Genomic DNA, 18709 nt, shown 5'->3' with positions numbered 1-18709 from the left:
CCAAATTTACCCCAAAAATGGGGCTGGGTTGGGGGAAAAGCCCCAAAAGGAGCCCAAATGCCCCCAAATTTACCCCAAAAATGGGCCTGGTTTGGGGGAAAGCCCCCAAAAGGAGCCCAAAGCCCCCGTATTTACCCCAAAAATGGGCCTGGTTTGGGGGAAAACCCCCAAAAGGAGCCCAAATGCCCCCGGATTTACCCCAAAAATGGGGCTGGGTTGGGGGAAAACCCCAAAAGGAGCCCAAATCCCCCTGGATTTACCCCAAAAATGGGCCCGGGGGGGAAAAACCCCCAAAATGAGCCCAAATCCACACAGATTTACCCCAAAAATGGGCCTGGGGGGGGAAAACCCCAAAGTGAGCCCAAATCCCCCGGATTTACCCCAAAAATGGGTCGGGTTTGGGGTAAAACTCCAAAATGAGCCCAAATCCCCCCGGATTTACCCCAAAAATGGGCCTGGTTTGGGGGAAAACCCCCAAAAGGAGCCCAAATCCCCCCAAATTTACCCCAAAAATGGGCCTGGGGGGGGGGGGAACAACCCCGAAATGAGCCCAAATCCCCCTGAATTTACCCCAAAAATGGGCCTGGTTTGGGGGAAAACCCCAAAATGAGCCCAAATCCCATCAAATTTACCCCAAAAATGGGCCTGGGGGGGGGGAACAACCCCAAAATGAGCCCAAATCCCATCGAATTCACCCCCAAAATGGGCCTGGGGGGGGGAAACAACCCCGAAATGAGCCCAAATCCCCCTGAATTTACCCCAAAAATGGGCCTGGTTTGGGGGAAAACCCCCAAAAGGAGCCCAAATGCCCCCGGATTTACCCCAAAAATGGGCCTGGGGGGGGGAAAACCCCAAAATGAGCCCAAATCCCCCCAAATTTACCCCAAAAATGGGCCTGGGGGGGGGGGGGAGGAAATGGGGACGTGCCCCAAATCCGCCTCAAATGGACCCAAATCTGCCACTAATTGCCCCTCCAAGCCCCCCCCCCCAAATCCCCCTCCCCAAAACCCCCCACCCCCCCAAAAATGCTCCCCCCTTCAACCCCCCCCCCAAATTACCTCCCAAAATCTCCCCCCCAAAGCCCCCCCACCCCCCCCAAAATCTTCCACCCAATCCCCCAAAAATTCACCCCCAAAGCCCCCCCTCACAACCCCCCCCCCAAAATCTCCCCCCCTCCCAACCTCCCCCAACCCCCCCCGAAAATGCTCCCCCTCCCAACCCCCCCAAATTCTCCCCCCTACCTGCAAATCTCCCCCCCAAAATCCCCCCCATCTCCCCCAAAATTCTCCCCCCTCAAATCCCCCCAGCCCCCCCAAAATTCTCCACCCCCCAAATCCCCTCAAAGCCCCCCCCAAAACCCCCCCACATCCCCCCCTCCAAAATCCCCCCCGTCCCCACTCCCCCAAAATCCCCCCCAACGTCCCCCCCCCAAAATCTCTCCCACCCCCAATATCTCCATCCCCCTTCAAATCTCCCCCCCCCAAAACCTCCCCCCTGCCCCCAACCCCCCCAAATCTCCCCCCCCAAATCTCCCCCCCAAATCTCCCCCCTGCCCCCAACTCCCCCAAATCTCCCCCCCCAAATCTCCCCCCCCAAAACCTCCCCCTTGCCCCCAACTCCCCCACAAATCTCCCCCCACAAATCTCCACCCCACCCCCAACCCCCCCCCAAAATCTGCCCCCCCAAAATCTCCCCCCCGCCCCAAATCTCCCCCCCCAAATCTCCCCCCTGCCCCCAACCCCCCCCAAATCTCCCCCCTGCCCCAAATCTCCCCCCCTCCAAAATCTCCCCCCTGCCCCCAACCCCCCAAAATCTCCCCCCCCAAATCTCCCCCCCGCCCCCAACCCCCCCCCAAATTCTCCCCCGCACCTCCAACCCCCCCCAAATCTCCCCCCGCCCCAAATCTCCCCCCCCAAAATCTCCCCCCCCCAAAATCTCCCCCCCGCCCCCAACCCCCCCAAATCTCCCCCCCCAAATTCTCTCCCCTGCCCCCAACCCCCCCCCCAAATCTCCCCCTCCAAAATCTCCCCCCCGCCCCCAACCCCCCCCAAATCTCCCCCCCAAAATCTCCCCCCCCAAATTCTCTCCCCTGCCCCCAACCCCCCCCTAAATCTCCCCCACAAAATCTCCCCCCCGCCCCAAATCTCCCCCCCCAAAATCTCCCCCCTGCCCCCAACCCCCCCCAACCCCCCCAAAATCTCCGCCCCCCAAAATCTCCCCCCCGCCCCAAATCTCCCCCCCCAAAATCTCCCCCCCAAAATCTCCCCCCTGCCCCCAACCCCCCCCAAATCTCCCCCCCCACCAAAATCTCCCCCCCCACCAAAATCTCCCCCCCAAAATCTCCCCCCTGCCCCAAAATCTCCCCCCCACCGCCAAGCCCCCCCCAAATCTCCCCCCCCAAAATCTCCCCCCCCAAAATCTCTCCCCTGCCCCCAACCCCCCCCAAATCTCCCCCCCAAAATCTCCCCCTGAAATCTCCACCCCACCCCCAAACCCCCCCAAATCTCCCCCCCCCCAAAATCTCCCCCCGCCCCCAACCCCCCCCCAAATTCTCCCCCCCCAAATCTCCCCCCCACCCCCAACCCCCCCCCAAATTCTCCCCCCCCAAAATCTCCCCCTGCCCCCAACTCCCCCAAATCTCCCCCCCCAAATCTCCCCCCCGCCCCCAACCCCCCCCAAATCTCCCCCCTGCCCCAAATCTCCCCCCCAAATCTCCCCCCCAAAATCTCCCCCTTGCCCCCAACCCCCCCCCAAAATCTCCCCCCCATCCGCAACCCCCCCCCAAATTCTCCCCCCCCAAAATCTCCCCCTGCCCCCAACCCCCCCCCAAATCTCCCCCCCCAAAATCTCCCCCTTGCCCCCAACCCCCCCCCAAAATCTCCCCCCCATCCGCAACCCCCCCCCAAATCTCCCCCCCCCCAAAATCTCTCCCCCGTCCGCAACCCCCCCCCCAAATCTCCCCTCCCCCAATCCCCCCCCCGCCCCCCCCCAGCTGCCCCCCCCTCACCTCCTCAGGGCTCAGATACTCAGCTGCCAGGCGCAGGGGGGGCAACTCCAGGCTCTGCACTTCGGGGCCGGCCGCCCCCCCCCCAATTCCCTGCGCCGCCCCCTCCCCCCCCGCGGTGCCGTGGGGTCCCAGGCGGAAGGTGGGGCGTTGGGGGGGGGTCAAAACCTCATCGTATTGCGGCAGGAGGCTGTGGGGGGGGGGCTGAAATGGGGGGGAGAAGAGTTAATTTGGGGGGGAGGGGGGGAGATGGGATAAATGGGGGGGGGGTGCAGCTTGAGGAGGTGATGTAGGGATAAGTGGGGGGTACAAAGTGGGGGGGGCATAGGGATAAATGGGGGGGGGCACAGCTTGAGGAGGTGATGTAGGGATAAGTGGGGGGGGGATAAAGTGGGGGGGGACAAAGTGGGGGGGTGATACAGGGATAAGTGGGGGGGGCACAGCTTGAGGAGGTGATGTAGGGATAAGCTGGGGGGGGACAAAGTGGGGGGGGACAAAGTGATAAATGGGGGGGGCACGTTGAGAAGGTGACGTAGGGATAAGTGTGGGGGGGAACAAATTGGGGGGGGCATAGGGATAAATGGGGGGGGCACAGCTTGAGGAGGTGATGTAGGAATAAGGGGGGAGGTACAAAGTGGGGGGGGGACAAAGTGGGGGGGGCATAGTGATAAATGGGGGGGGCAGCTTGAGAAGATGATGTAGGGATAAGTGGGGGGGGGGGTGACAAAGAGATAAATGGGGGGGGCCCACCTTGAGGAGGCGATGTAGGGATAAGTGGGGGGGGGACAAAGTGGGGGGGGGAACAAAATGGGGGGGCATAGGGATAAATGGGGGGGGCACAGCTTGAGGAGGTGATGTAGGGATAAGGGGGGGGTACAAAGTGGGGGGGGGACAAAGTGGGGGTGGCATAGGGATAAATGGGGGGCGGCACAGCTTGAGGAGGTGATGTAGTGATAAGCTGGGGGGGAACAGTGGGGGGGGAACAAAATGGGGGGGACATAGGGATAAATGGGGGGGGGGCACAGCTTGAGGAGGTGATGTAGGGATAACTTGGGGGGGGGACAAAGTGCGGGGGGGACACAGGGATAAGTGGGGGGGGACAAAGTGGGGGGGGCATAGGGATAAATGGGGGGGGGCACAGCTTGAGGAGGCGATGTAGGGATAAGGGGGGGGGCAAAGTGGGGTGGTACAAAGTGGGGGTGATATAAGGATTAATGTGGGGGGGCACAGCTTGAGGGCTTGAGGAAGTGATGTAGGGATAAGTTGGGGGGGGACAAATTGGGGGGGGGGGGACGAAGTGGGAGTGACAATAGGGATAAGCAGGGGGGGGACAAAGTGTGGGGGGGGGACACAGGGATAAGTGGGGGGGGCACAGCTTGAGGAGGTGATGTACGAGGTGGCCCAGTGACAGAAGAGGTGACAGAAGAGGTGGCACACGAGGTGGCACAGTGACACAAAAGATGGCACGCGAGGTGGCCCAACAGGTGGCACAGGAGGTGGCCCAGTGACACACGAGGTGGCACACGAGGTGGCCCCAATGAGGTGACCCAGTAATGCATGGGGTGACACAAAGAGGTGACACAAGGGGTGACACAAAGGGTGACACACGGGGTGACCCCCATGGGGTGACACAAGGAGGTGGCACAAGGGGTGGCACAAGGGGTGGCCCCCATGGGGTGACACAAGGAGGTGGCACAAGGGGTGACACAAGGGGTGACGCAAGGAGGTGACGCAAGGAGGTGACGCAAGGAGGTGACCCCCATGGGGTGGCACAAGGAGGTGGCACACGGGGTGACCCCCATGGGGTGGCACATGGGGGGACACAAGGGGTGACCCCCATGGGGTGACACAAGGAGGCGACACACGGGGTGACACACGGGGTGACCCCCATGGGGTGGCACAAGGAGATGACACAAGGGGGTGACCCCCATGGGGTGACACAAGGGGGTGACACAAGGGGGTGACCCCCATGGGGTGACACAAGGGGGTGACACAAGGGGGTGACACAAGGGGGTGACCCCCATGGGGTGACACGAGGGGTGACACGAGGGGTGACACGAGGGGTGACACAAGGAGGTGACCCCCATGGGGTGGCACAAGGAGGTGACACACGGGGTCACCCCCATGGGGTGAAACACAGGGTGACACACGGGGTCACCTCCATGGGGTGACACAAGGAGCTGACACAAGGAGCTGACCCCCATGGAGTGACACAAAGGGTGACACAAAGGGTGACCCCCATGGGGTGACCCAAGGGGTGACACAAGGGGTGACCCCCATGGGGTGACACAAGGAGGTGACACAAGGAGGTGACCCCCATGGGGTGACACAAGGAGGTGACACCCATGGGGTGGCACAAGGAGGTGACACAAGGGGTGAAACAAGGAGGTGACCCCCATGGGGTGACATGAGGGGTGACCCCAATGGGGTGGCACAAGGAGGTGACACAAGGGGTTACACTCATGGGGTGACACAAGGAGGTGACACACGGGGTTACCCCCATGGGGTGACATGAGGGGTGACCCAAGGAGTGGCAAAAGGGGTGACCCCCATGGGGTGACACAAGGGGGTGACACAAGGGGGTGACCCCCATGGGTGACACAAGGGGGTGACACAAGGGGGTGACACAAGGGGGTGACCCCCATGGGGTGACAAGGGGGTGACACAAGGGGGTGACCTCCATGGGGTGACACAAGGGGGTGACCCCCGAGGGGTGACACGAGGGGTGACACGAGGGGTGACACGAGGAGGTGACCCCCATGGGGTGGCACAAGGAGGTGACACACGGGGTCACCCCCATGGGGTGCAACACAGGGTGACACACGGGGTCACCTCCATGGGGTGACACAAGGAGGTGACCCCCATGGAGTGACACAAAGGGTGACACAAAGGGTGACCCCCATGGGGTGACCCAAGGGGTGACCCCCATGGGGTGACACACGGAGGGACACAAGGGGTGACCCCCATGGGGTGACACAAGGGGTGACACCCATGGGGTGGCACAAGGAGGTGACACAAGGGGTGAAACAAGGAGGTGACCCCCATGGGGTGACGTGAGGGGTGACCCCAATGGGGTGGCACAAGGAGGTGACACAAGGGGTTACACTCATGGGGTGACACAAGGAGGTGACACATGGGGTTACCCCCATGGGGTGACATGAGGGGTGACCCAAGGAGTGGCAAAAGGGGTGACCCCCATGGGGTGACACAAGGGGGTGACACAAGGGGGTGACCCCCATGGGGTGACACATGAGGTGACAGACAGGGTGACCCCCATGGGGTGACCCAAGGGGTGACCCCCATGGGTGACACAAGGGGGTGACACAAGGGGGTGACACAAGGGGGTGACACAAGGGGGTGACACAAGGGGGTGACAGACAGGGTGACCCCCATGGGTGACACAAGGGGGTGACACAAGGGGGTGACACAAGGGGGTGACACAAGGGGGTGACCCCCATGGGGTGACAAGGGGGTGACACAAGGGGGTGACACAAGGGGGTGACACAAGGGGGTGACACAAGGGGGTGACACAAGGGGGTGACCCCCATGGGGTGACACATGAGGTGACAGACAGGGTGACCCCCATGGGGTGACCCAAGGGGTGACCCCCATGGGTGACACAAGGGGGTGACACAAGGGGGTGACCTCCATGGGGTGACACAAGGGGGTGACACAAGGGGGTGACCCCCATGGGGTGACACAAGGGGGTGACAGACAGGGTGACCCCCATGGGTGACACAAGGGGGTGACACAAGGAGGTGACCCCCATGGGGTGACAAGGGGGTGACACAAGGGGGTGACCCCCATGGGGTGACACAAGGGGGTGACCCCCATGGGGTGACACAAGGGGTGACACGAGGGGGTGACACGAGGGGGTGACACGAGGGGGTGACACGAGGGGTGACCCCCATGGGGTGACACAAGGAGGTGACACACGGGGTGCCCCCCCCCCCCCACCTTGGTGGCTCCGTCCCCTGCGTCCCCCTCCCCATAGGGGTCGTAGCCCGGCTTCCTGCGCCGCAGCTCCGCGTTCTGCGCCGCCGCCTCCGCCTCCGCCAGGGTGGGGTTGAGCAGGACGTCCTCTGAGTCCTCCAGGACACCTGGGGGGGCGGGGGGGGATTTGGGGGTCATTGGGGGGGCGTTTGGGGGGATATGGGGGTCATTGGGGGGGATATGGGGGTCATTGGGGGGGATATGGGGGGGATTTGGGGGGTATCAGAGAGGGGTTGAGCAGGACGTCCTCTGAGTCCTCCAGGACACCTGGGGGGGTGGGGGGGTCATTGGGGGGCAGTTGGGGAGGTATGGGGGGGTTGGGGGGTCATTGGGGGGGATTTGGGGGAGTATGGGGGCAATTGGGGGGGATTTGGGGGGATATGGAAGGGTATGAGGGGATTTGGGGTGTATGGGGGGGGTATCAGAGTGGGGTTGAGCAGGACGTCCTCTGAGTCCTCCAGGACACCTGGGGGGGCGAGGGGGGTCATTGGGGGGGGGTTGGGGGCGGATATGGGGGTCATTGGGGGGGATTTTGGGGGGTATGGGGTGGGTATGAGGGGATTCAGGGGGGATTTGGGGGGGATCAGCGTGGGGTTGAGCAGGACGTCCTCTGAGTCCTCCAGGACATCTGGGGGGCGGGGGGGGTCGTTGGGGGGGGTTTGGGGGGATATGGGGGTCATTGGGGGGGATTTGGGGGAGTATGGGGGCAATTGGGGGGGATTTGGGGGGATATGGAAGGGTATGAGGGGATTTGGGGTGTATGGGGGGGGTATCAGAGTGGGGTTGAGCAGGACGTCCTCTGAGTCCTCCAGGAGACCTGGGGGGGGCGGGGGGGGTCGTTGGGGGGGGGTTGGGGGGATATGGGGGTCATTGGGGGGGATTTGGGGGGGATTTGGGGGGTATCAGAGTGGGGTTGAGCAGGACGTCCTCTGAGTCCTCCAGGACACCTGGGGGGCGGGGGGGTCATTGGGGGGGGGTTTGGGGGGGGCAGGGGGGTCATTGGGGAGGATTTGGGGGAGTATGGGGGTCATTGGGGGGGATTTGGGGGGATATGGAAGGGTATGAGAGGATTTGGGGGGTATCAGAGTGGGGTTGAGCAGAACATCCTCTGAGTCCTCCAGGACACCTGGGGGGGCGGGGGGGTCATTGGGGGGGGTTGGGGGGGGATTTGGGGGTCATTGGGGGGGCGTTTGGGGGGATATGGGGGTCATTGGGGGGGATTTGGGGGGGATTTGGGGGGTATCAGAGTGGGGTTGAGCAGGACGTCCTCTGAGTCCTCCAGGACACCTGGGGGGGCGGGGGGGTCATTGGGGGGGGTTGGGGGGGGATTTGGGGGTCACTGGTGGGGGGTTGGGGGGATATGGGGGGGGATATGGGGGGAGCATCATGGGGTGACATGGGGGGCCATCAGGGTGGGATATGGGAGGGATGTGGGAGGGAATGGGGGGGTTGGGTGGGACTGGGGGGGGCGTGTAATGGGGATATGAGGGGGGGGATACGAGGGGGGGGGATACGAGGGGGGGGGATACGAGGGGGGGGGATACGAGGGGTTATGGGGTGTATGGGGGGGTCATAGGGGAGAATATGGGGAGATATAGGGGGGGTACAAGAGAGATACAGGGGGGTTGGGGGGGGTATAGAAGGGATATGGGTGTATAGGGTGGGAACGTGGGGGGGGAGATCATGGGGGGGCACCATGGTGGGAGGGGGGGGCACAGTGCGGGGGGCGGATATGGGGGGGATCCTGTGGGGGGGACATGGGGAGACCACAAGGGCACCCAGCATGGAGATGGGTGGGCATTTGGGGTCACTGGGGATATGGGGGAGGGGGGCATTTGGGATATGGGGGGGCCATTTTGGGACCCCCCCTCACCTTTGTCCTTGAGGGTGAGCACCAGGGTCTGCCCCTCGCGGATGGCTGAGGGGTCGTGCTGCACTGCCAGGCCCTGCAGGTCCCGAGAGCTGTACAGCTCCTGGGGGGCAGCAAGGGCACCGTAAGGGACCCCATACGGACCCCTGACCCCAAAGGGACCCCATAGAGACTTCATAGAGACCCCTGACCCCAAAGGAACCCCATACGGACCTGTGATTCTAAAGGGACCCCATACGGACCCCTGACCCCAAAGAGATCCCATAGAAACTCCATAGAGACCCCTGACCCCAAAGGGATCCCATAGAGACTCCATAGAGACCCCTGACCCCAAAGGGATCCCATAGAGACTCCATAGAGACCCCTGACCCCAAAGGGACCCCATACAGACCCGTGATTCTAAAGGGACCCCATAGGGACCCCTGACCCTAAAGGGATCCCATAGGGACTCCATAGAGACCCCTGACCCCAAAGGGATCCCATAGAGACTCCATAGAGACCCCTGACCCCAAAGGGACCCCATACAGACCCGTGATTCTAAAGGGACCCCATAGGGACCCCTGACCCTGAAGGAACCCCATAGGGACCCCTGACCCCAAAGGGATCCCATAGGAACCCCTGATTCCAAAGGAACCCCATAAAGACCCCATAGGGACCCCATAGGGACCCCTAATTCCAAAGGGATCCCATAGAGACCTCTGATCCCAAAGGGACCCCATAGGAATCCCTGATTCCAAAGCGAACCCATAAAGACCCCATAAAGACCCCTGACCCCATAAGGACCCTATAAAGACCCCTGATTCCAAAGGAAGCCCATAGAGACCCCATAGAGACCCCTGACCCCAAAGGAACCCCTGATTCCGAAGAGATTCCAAACGGACCCCATAGAGACCCTTGACCCCATAGGGACCCCATAGAGACCCCTGACCCCATACGGAGACCCCATAGGAACCCCAGATTCTAAAGCGAACCCATAAAGACCCCATAGGGACCCCTGACCCCAAAGGGATCCCATAGAGACTCCATAGAAACCCCTGACCCCAAAGGGACCCCATAGGGACCCCTGATTCCAACGGGACCCCATTGCCCCCCCCAATGCCCCCCCACTGCCCCATTTCCCACCATATTGCCCCACTCCGCCCCGTTCCCCCCCCCACTGCCCCCCCCATTTCCCCCTTCCCACCCCCATTTCCCCATTTCCCCCCCATTGCCCCCTTCCCCCTCCATCTCCCCATTTTCCCCCCATTCCCATATTTTCCCCCCATTCCCACCCCATTCCCCCCCCACTGCACCCCCATTTCCCCAATTGCCCCCCCAATTGCCCCATTCCCCCAATTCCCCCTGAATTGCCCCAATTCCCCCCCGTTGCTCCCCCATTTCCCCCCCCGTTGCCCCATCCCCCCCATTTCCCATTGCCCCCCCATTCCCCCACTCCCCCCCCATTGCCCCACTCCCCCCATTTCCCCAATTGCCCCCCCATTGACCCACTGCCCCCCCCAGTTCCCCCCATTGCCCCTTTCACCAAATTGCCCCAATTGCCCCCCCACTGCCCCCTTCCCCCCCATTCCTCCCCCATTGCCCCCTTCCCCCCATTCCCCCCTCCCCCCCATTTCTCCCCCACTGACCCCATTGCCCCATTCCCACCATATTGTCCCCCCTTCCCCCCCATTTCCCCCCTCATTCCCCCCTTCCCCCCCATTGCCCCATTCCCCCCCCATTGCCCCCTTCCCCCCCCCATTTCTCCCCCACTGACCCCATTGCCCCATTCCCACCATATTGCCCCCCCCTTCCCCCCCATTTCCCCCCTCATTCCCCCATTGCCCCCTTCCCCCCATTCCCCCCTTCCCCCCCCATTTCTCCCCCACTGACCCCATTGCCCCATTCCCACCATATTGCCCCCCCTTCCCCCCCATTTCCCCCCTCATTCCCCCATTTCCCCCCTCATTCCCCCCCACTGCCCCATTCCCCCCCATTTCTCCCCCACTGACCCCATTGCCCCATTCCCACCATATTGCCCCCCCTTCCCCCCCATTTCTCCCCCACTGCCCCCCCATTGCCCCATTCTTACCCTATTGCCCCCCCATTCCCCCCTCATTCCCCCATTCCCCCCCTTCCCCCCCCATTCCCATTTCCCCCCCCATTCTCCCCCCGTTCCCCCATTTCCCCATCCCCCCCATTCCCCATTGCCCCCCCCACTGCCCCATAACCCCCCACGACCCCAATTCCCCCCCCATAACCCCCCCCCCCAATTCCCCCCCCCCTCACCCTCTTCCTCCTCATGAACTCCTCCTCCACCAAGCTGCTGACGCCGAACTCCTGCTCCATCTCCTCCAGCAGCTTTTCCTAAAACCGCCTCGTTTCACCCCAAATCCTCAGCCTTGGAGGATAACGGGGGAGGGGGGGGTCCCTCAAAGCCCCCCCCCCCCCCAAAATAAAATAAAATAAAACCCCCCACCCTTTTCTCAGCCATTTCCCTCTCCTTTTGCAGCTGCCGGGAGCGCTCGATCCAGGCGGCCGCGTCGTCCAACCAAGGCTCACCTTCACCCAAAGGCTTCACCTTCCTTTTGGGGCAAAAAAGGCACGTTTTGGGCAAACGGAGGCGGGGGGGGGGGGATTGGTGATTGCGGGGGGAGAAAGGGGGCGTTTGGGGGGGGGGAAAAGTGAGAGGTTGGGGAGGGATGGGGTGGGTTGGGGGAGGAGATCTGGGGGTAAATATGGGGATTTGGGGGCAAAAAGGGGGGATTTGGGGGACAAAGTCTTTAAATTGGGGCAAAAAGTGGGGAATTTGGGGGAAAAAGTGGGGATTTGGGGGCAAAAAGTGGGAATTTGGGGGAAAAAAGTATTTATATTGGTGCAAAAAGGGGGGATTTGGGGGAAAAAGTGGGGATTTGGGGGCGAAAAGGGGGGATTTGGGGGACGAGATATTTATAGTGGGGGAAAAAGTGGGGATTTGGGGGCAAAAAGTGGGGATTTTGGGGGGCAAAAAGTGGGGATTTTGGGGGGCAAAGTATATTGGGGCAAAAAGGGGGGATTTGGGGGAAAAAGGGGGGATTTGGGGGAAAAAGGGGGGATTTGGGGGAAAAAGGGGGGATTTGGGGGACAAGGTATTTATAGTGGGGGAAGAAGTGGGGATTTGGGGGCAAAAAGTACTTATATTGGGGCAAAAAGTGGGGATTTGGGAGCAAAAGGGGGATTTAGAGGGGCAAAGTATATTGGGGCAAAAAGGGGGGATTTGGGGGCAAAAAGGGGGGATTTGGGGGCAAAAAGGGGGGATTTGGGGGACAAGGTATTTATAGTGGGGGAAAAAGTGGGGATTTGGAGGAGCAAAGTGTATTGGGGCAAAAAGTGGGGATTTGGGGGCAAAAAGTGGGGATTTTGGGGGGCAAAAAGTGGGGACTTTGGGGGGCAAAGTATATTGGGGCAAAAAGGGGGGATTTGGGGGCAAAAAGTGAGGATTTGGGGGACAAAAAGGGGGGATTTGGGGGACAAGGTATTTATAGTGGGGGAAGAAGTGGGGATTTGGGGGCAAAAAGTACTTATATTGGGGCAAAAAGTGGGGATTTGGGGGAAAAAGTGGGGATTTGAAGGGGCAAAGTGTATTGGGGCAAAAAGTGGGGATTTGGGGGCAAAAAGTGGGGATTTTGGGGGGGCAAAAAGTGGGGATTTTGGGGGGGCAAAAAGTGGGGATTTTGGGGGGGCAAAAAGTGGGGATTTTGGGGGGGCAAAAAGTGGGGATTTTGGGGGGATAAAGTATTTATATTGGGGCAAAAAGGGGGAATCTGTGGGCAAAAAGGGGGGGGATTTGGGGGGGGACAAAGTATTTATATTGGGGCAAAAAGTGGGGATTTGGGGGCAAAAAGTGTATCGGAGCAAATAGGCAATTTTGGGGCAAAAAGAGATGATTTTGGGGTAAAAAGCGTCCATTTTGAGGGCAAAGTGATGACTTTTGGGAGGTAAAGTATTAATATTGGGACAAAAAGTGGGGATTTTGGGGCAAAATGAGGCCCCCTCCCAGCCCCCCCAAACCCCTCCAGGACTTCCCCCCAGTTGCCCCCCCCCCACAAACTCACCCCACTTTCTGCCTCTGCAGCCACTTCCACTTTCCTGCCCCCATAACCCCCCCAAACCCCCCCAGGCCCCCTCCAAGACCCCCCCTAAATCCCTCCAAGCCCCCAGGCCCCCTCCAAGCCCCCCCATGACCCCCCCCAGTCCCCCCCCCACACACTTTCTGCCTCTGCAGCCACTTCTCTTCCACTTTCCTGCCCCCAAAGCCCCCCTCAACCCCCCCCCAGGCCCCCTCCAAGCCCCCCCCGACCCCCCCCACCCCACTTTCTGCATCTGCAGCCACTTCTCTTCCACTTTCCTGCCCCCATAACCCCCCCACACACCCCCCCAGCCCCCCTCCCAACCCCCCCAGTTGTCCCCCCCCATAAAACCCACCCCATTTTCTGGCTCTGCAGCCCCTTCTCTATCACTTTCCTGCCCCCATAACCCCGTCAAACCCCCAAAAATCCCCCCCCAGACCCCCCATCTGCCCCCCCCTATAAAACCCACCCCACTTTCTGGCTCTGCAGCCCCTTCTCTATCACTTTCCTGCCCCCATAACCCCCTCAAACTCCTTCCAAACCCCCCCAAATTCCCCCCCAAACCCCTCCAGGCCCCCTCCCGACCCCCCCCAGCCCCTCCAACCCCCCCAGGACCCCCCCAGCCCCCCCAGCACCCCCTACCCAGTTGCCCCCCCATAAAACCCACCCCACTTTCTGGCTCTGCAGCCGCTTCTCTACCACTTTCCTGCCCCCATAACCCCCTCAAACTGCCCCCAAACCCCTCCAAATCCCCCCCCCCCCCACCTCCAACCCCCCCCAGGACACCCCCCCCCCGTTGCCCCCCCCCCCCCAAAACCCACCCCAATTTCTGGTTCTGCAGCCTTTTCTCCTTGGCAGCTGCCAGCCTCTCCCGGATCTCCTGCCGCTGCTTCATCGCCATGGGGTTCACCACGTCGGCCACCACTGGCTGCTCCTGGCTGCCCGTTTCTGGGGGGGGGGGACATTTGTGGTGGGGGGGGGGTCGTGGGGAGGGGTGGACCCCCCCTTTCTGGGGGGATTTTGGTGGTTTTGGGGGGGTTTTGTACCTTTTTTAGGGGCGGAGACCTCCAGGGGTTTCAGGCCCAGCTTGGCACGGAGTTTGCTGGGGGGGGGGGAGGAGAAGGGGGGGGTGAGTTTGGGGGGGTGGCCATAAATTTTTGGGGGGGGCACAAAAGTTGCCCCATGGGTTTGGGGGAGGGAGGGTAAAATTTGGGGAATCCCATAGATTTGGAAAAGGGAGGGTGTAAGTTTGGGGGGGCAAAAATGTTTTGGAGGGGGGTCCCACGCATTGGGAGGGGAAGGGGGGGTCACATGGGTTTCGGGGGGGGTCATAAGTTTAGGGGGTCCCATGGGTTTGGAAAGGGGGGGGTGTAAGTATGGGGGGGGTGCACAAATGTTTGGGGGGGTCCCACACATTGGGGGGGGAGGGGGGGTCACATGGGTTTGGGGGGGGGCACAAATGATTGGGGGGGGTCCCATGCATTGAGAGGGGAGTGTAAGTTTGGGGGGGGGTCATAAGTTTGGGGGTCCCATGGATTTGGAAAAGGGGGGGGCGGTGTAAATTTGGGGGGTGTCCCACGGGTTTGGGGGGGGGTCATAAGTTTGGGGGTCCCATAGATTTGGAAGAGGGGGGTGTAAGTTTGCGGTGGGGGGGCACAGAAGTTTGGGGGGGGGGGGCCAAGGAAGGATGGTGGGGAAATGGGCTTCGGGGGGGGTCATAATTTGGGGGGGGAGTCGCACAGGTTTGGAAAGGGGGGAGGCTGTAAATTTGGGGGGGGGCACAAAAGTTTGGGGGGGGTCTCATGGATTTGGGGGGTCCCATTAATTGGAAAAGGGGGGCGTGGGTTTGGGGGGGGGGTCTGATGGATTTGGGGGGGGGCCATGGGTTGGAAAAAGAGAACATGAGTTTGATGGGGGGGGGGTCGTGGGTTTGGAGTGGTTGAGTGGTGCCATTAACTGGGGGGGGGCACAAAAGTTTGGAGGGGAACAGTGGGAGGAAAGGGGGGGGGGAATGTAGGAAAGAACCGAATTTTGGGGGGGGGGGAAGAAATTTTGAGGGAAATCCCTTTTTGGGGTGGAGGGGGAACCCAAGAATTTGAGGGGGGGGCACAACACCCACTTGGTCTCCTCCACGCTGAGTGAGGTCTCCCCTGAGGCGGCCTTGGGGGGGGCAGCTGGGGGGGGGGGCACAAAGGGAAACAACAAATAAGAGTCTTCCCCCCCCCCCAATATCCCCCCCATCAGCACCCCAAATTCCAAACTACCCCCACCCCAATTACCACCAACCCCCCCCAAAAAAAACCCCATGCTCCCCAATATCCCCCTCCTGAATGCCCCCCACCCCAAAACCTTCCAACGCCCCCAAAAATGCCCCCCAACCCCCCCAAAATTTACACCCTCCCCTCTCCCCCCCCCCCCCCCAAAATGCCCCCCCTGCCTGATCTCCCCTCACCCCCCAAATACCCCCCAGGCCCCCATCTCCCTCCAATCCCCCCCCCCCCCAGTCCTTCCCCCCCCCAAATTACCCTCCTCCCCAGTCTCCCCCCTCACCCCCCCCCAAATTTACCCCCCAGCCCCCCTCAATTACCCCCACCCTGCCCAAAATTACTCCCACCTCCTCCAAATGCCCCCCAACCTCCCCCCCAAATTCACCTCCCAACCCCCCCCAAATTACCCCCTCACCCCCCCAATCTCCCCCAAGCCCCCCACCCCTTTCCCCCCAATATCAACCCCCCACCCCCCCCCATAACCCCTCAAATGCCCAATATCCCCCCACCCCCCTCAAATTTCCCCCCCAGCCCCCAACCTCTCTCCAACACCCCCAAAATTATCCCCACCCCCCCTATAAACCCCCATCCCCCCCAAATGCCCCCCCAGGCCCCCAATATCCCCCCCCTCCAAATTTCTCCCCCACCCCTGCCCAAAATGCCCCCCATCCCCTCCCACACCACCTACTACCCCCCCCAGCCCCCCCAAATCTCCCCCCTGTTTCCCCCTCATCTCCCCCCCCCGTTTCCTCCTCCTCGTCTCCCCCCCATTTCCCCATCCCGCCCCATTTCCCCCCCATCTCCCCCCCTCCCATCCCCCCCCATCTCTCCCCCACCCCACTCTCCCCCCATATCCCCCCCCATCTCCTCCCACTCCCCACATCCCTCCCCCTCCCCCCCTCCCTCCCCTCATACCACCCCCCCATTTCCCCCCTCCTCATCCCCTCCATCTCCCCCCTCCTCGCCCCTATGTCCCCCCTCATCTCCCCCCTCCCACCTCCACCCCTCTCCCCCTCACCCCCATCTCCCTGCTTCCCCCCTCACCCTCTTCCCCCCCCAACTTCCCATCTCCCCCCCACTCCCTCCCCTCACACCACCCCCTCCATTTCCCCCCTCCTCATCCCTCACGCCTCCCCCCCTCCACCCTGCCTCCCCCATTTCCCCCCTCCTCACCCCTATCTCCCCCGTCATCTCCCCTCTTCCCCCCCTCATATCCTCCCTCCCACCTCCACCCCTCTCCCCATCCCCCCCTCAACTTCCCATCTCCCCCCCACTCCCTCCCCTCATATCGCCCCCATTTCCCCCCTACTCATCTCCCCCACTTCTCCCCCTCCCCCTCACCTCCCCCATCTCCCATCTCATCTCCCCTCTCCCCCCCCTCCCCCCATCTCCCCACTTCCCCTCCTCACCTCCCCCCCCATCTCCCTCCCCCACCCCCCCCCTCCCCCCCACTCACCGCTCTCCTCCCGCTCCTCCCTCCGTTCCCTCTTGCTCCTCCTCCCGCTCTCTCCTCCATCCGTTCTCCCATGGCCGCTCCTCGCCGCCGCCGTTTCCTCAGACCCCCCCCTTCGGCCCGAACCCCCCGACGAAGGCCCGGTCCCGGTTCCGGTCCCTCCGGCTCCGCTCCTCTCCCCCCGGGACCGGCTCCGTTTTCCCCGCCGCTCCCCGGCGCGGTGCCGATGTTTGCGGTGCTCCCTGGGCCGCCCCGCGCTCCCCGTCGCCTCCTCCGAGGCTTCGGTCCCTCCGCGCTCCCCCCGGTGCTTCTTCGAGGAGCCCATGGCGGTTCGCGCGCCACTTCCGGTCCCGCTCGACTTCCGCTTCCGCTGGGAAGAACTTCCGGTGCGTTACCTAGGCAACGGTCGAGCTTTCCTGCGCGTTGCTAAGGGAACGGCTGAACTTCTGGTGCGTCGCTGAGGGAATACCGGAACTTCCGTCGCGTTGCCAAGGGAGCGGCATCGCTCCGCCCCCTCCTTGCGAACTCGCGGTGGTGATTGGCTGAGCGAAAGGCGCGCTCCGGAAGTAGGCGGGGCTGTGGGTGGTGGATAAGGGAGGCGCTCTGTGGGGTCACAGCGCCACCTATGGGGCCTTAATGGCACTGATGGGGTCCCAGGGTCACTTTTAGGGTCCCAGTGTCACCTATGGGGTCTCCAATGTCACCTATGGGGACTTAATGGCACTCTGTGGGGTCCCAGTGCCACCTATGGGATTTTAATGGCACTTTTAGGGTCCCATGGTCGCCTATGGGGGCCCAGTGTCACCCAATGGGGACTCCATGTCACCCTATAGGGTCCCAGTGTCACCTATGGGGTCCCAGTGCCACCTATGGGATCCCAATGTCACCCTATGGGGTCCCAGTGTCACCTATGGGACCTCAATGCCACTTATGAGGTCCCAGTGTCACTTTTAGGGTCCCAGTGTCCCCTATGGGGGATTCATGTCACCTATGGGGTCCCAGTGCCACTTTTAGGGTCCCAATGTCACCCTATGGGGTCCCAGTGTCACTTATGGGGTCCCAGTGTCACCAATGGGGGATTCATATCACCTATGGGGTCCCAGTGCCACTTTTAGGGTCCCAATGTCACCCTATGGGGTTCCACTGTCTCTTATGGGGTCCCACTGTTCCCAATGGGGGACTCCATGTCACCCTATGGGGTCCCAGTGCCACTTTTAGGGTCCCACTGTCACCTACGGGGGATTAATGTCACTCTATGGAATCCCAATGTCACCTATGAGGTCCCAGTGTCACTGTTAGGGTGCCAGTGTCACTTATGGGGTCCCAGTGGCACCAATGGGGGATTCATATCACCTATAGGGTCCCAGTGCCACTTTTAGGGTCCCAGTGTCCCCTATGGGGTCCCAGTGTCTCTTATGGCGTCCCAGTGTCACCAATGGGGGATTAATGTCACCTATGGGGTCCCAGTGCCACTTTTAGGGTCCCAATGTCCCCTATGGGGTCCCAGTGTCACCAATGGGGGATTCATGTCACCCTATGGGGTCCCAGTGCCACTTTTAGGGTCCCAATGTCACCCTATGGGGTCCCAGTGTCTCTTATGGGGTCCCACTGTTCCCTATGGGGGATTCATGTCACCTACAGGGTCCCAATGCCACTTTTAGGGTCCCAGTGTCCCCTATGGGGTCCCAGTGTCTCTTATGGGGTCCCACTGTCACCAATGGGGGATTCATGTCACCCTATGAGGTCCCAATGTCACCCTATGGGGTCCCAGTGCCACTTTTAGGGTCCCAATGTCCCCTATGGGGTCCCAGTGTCTCTTATGGGGTCCCACTGTCACCAATGGGGGATTCATGTCACCCTATGGGGTCCCAGTGCCACTTTTAGGGTCCCAATGTCCCCTATGGGGTCCCAGTGTCTCTTATGGGGTCCCACTGTCACCAATGGGGGATTCATGTCACCCTATGGGGTCCCAGTGCCACTTTTAGGGTCCCAATGTCACCCTATGGGGTCCCAGTGTCACTTTCAAGGTCCCAGTGT

General features: G+C 61.6%; 1 protein-coding gene across 3 annotated transcripts in view; it reads right to left on the bottom strand.

Moving 5' to 3' along the window:
* Window positions 1-17124, bottom strand: part of SART1 (spliceosome associated factor 1, recruiter of U4/U6.U5 tri-snRNP) — a 51131-nt gene extending 34007 nt beyond the window's left edge. For 2 of the 3 annotated variants that reach the window (XM_090129563.1, XM_090129564.1), the window contains exons 1-9: window positions 16676-17124; window positions 15072-15126; window positions 13999-14054; window positions 13774-13900; window positions 11323-11428; window positions 11133-11210; window positions 8871-8970; window positions 6962-7104; window positions 3008-3208 (exon numbers count right to left, since the gene is read on the bottom strand). In XM_090129563.1, the coding sequence (XP_089985689.1) occupies window positions 3008-3208; window positions 6962-7104; window positions 8871-8970; window positions 11133-11210; window positions 11323-11428; window positions 13774-13900; window positions 13999-14054; window positions 15072-15126; window positions 16676-16997 (1188 nt within the window). In that variant the 5' untranslated portion in view covers window positions 16998-17124. The remainder of the gene's footprint in view (window positions 1-3007; window positions 3209-6961; window positions 7105-8870; window positions 8971-11132; window positions 11211-11322; window positions 11429-13773; window positions 13901-13998; window positions 14055-15071; window positions 15127-16675) is intronic. The other variant, XM_090129562.1, reaches the window with a different exon arrangement.
* Between the last annotated feature and the right edge of the window lie 1585 nt (window positions 17125-18709).

This window comes from Phasianus colchicus, chromosome 37, assembly GCF_987193195.1.
Source record: "Phasianus colchicus chromosome 37, bPhaCol1.hap1.1, whole genome shotgun sequence".
Classification (NCBI taxonomy): Eukaryota; Metazoa; Chordata; class Aves; order Galliformes; family Phasianidae; genus Phasianus; species Phasianus colchicus.
This window is presented reverse-complemented; position numbering and strand designations above follow the sequence as displayed.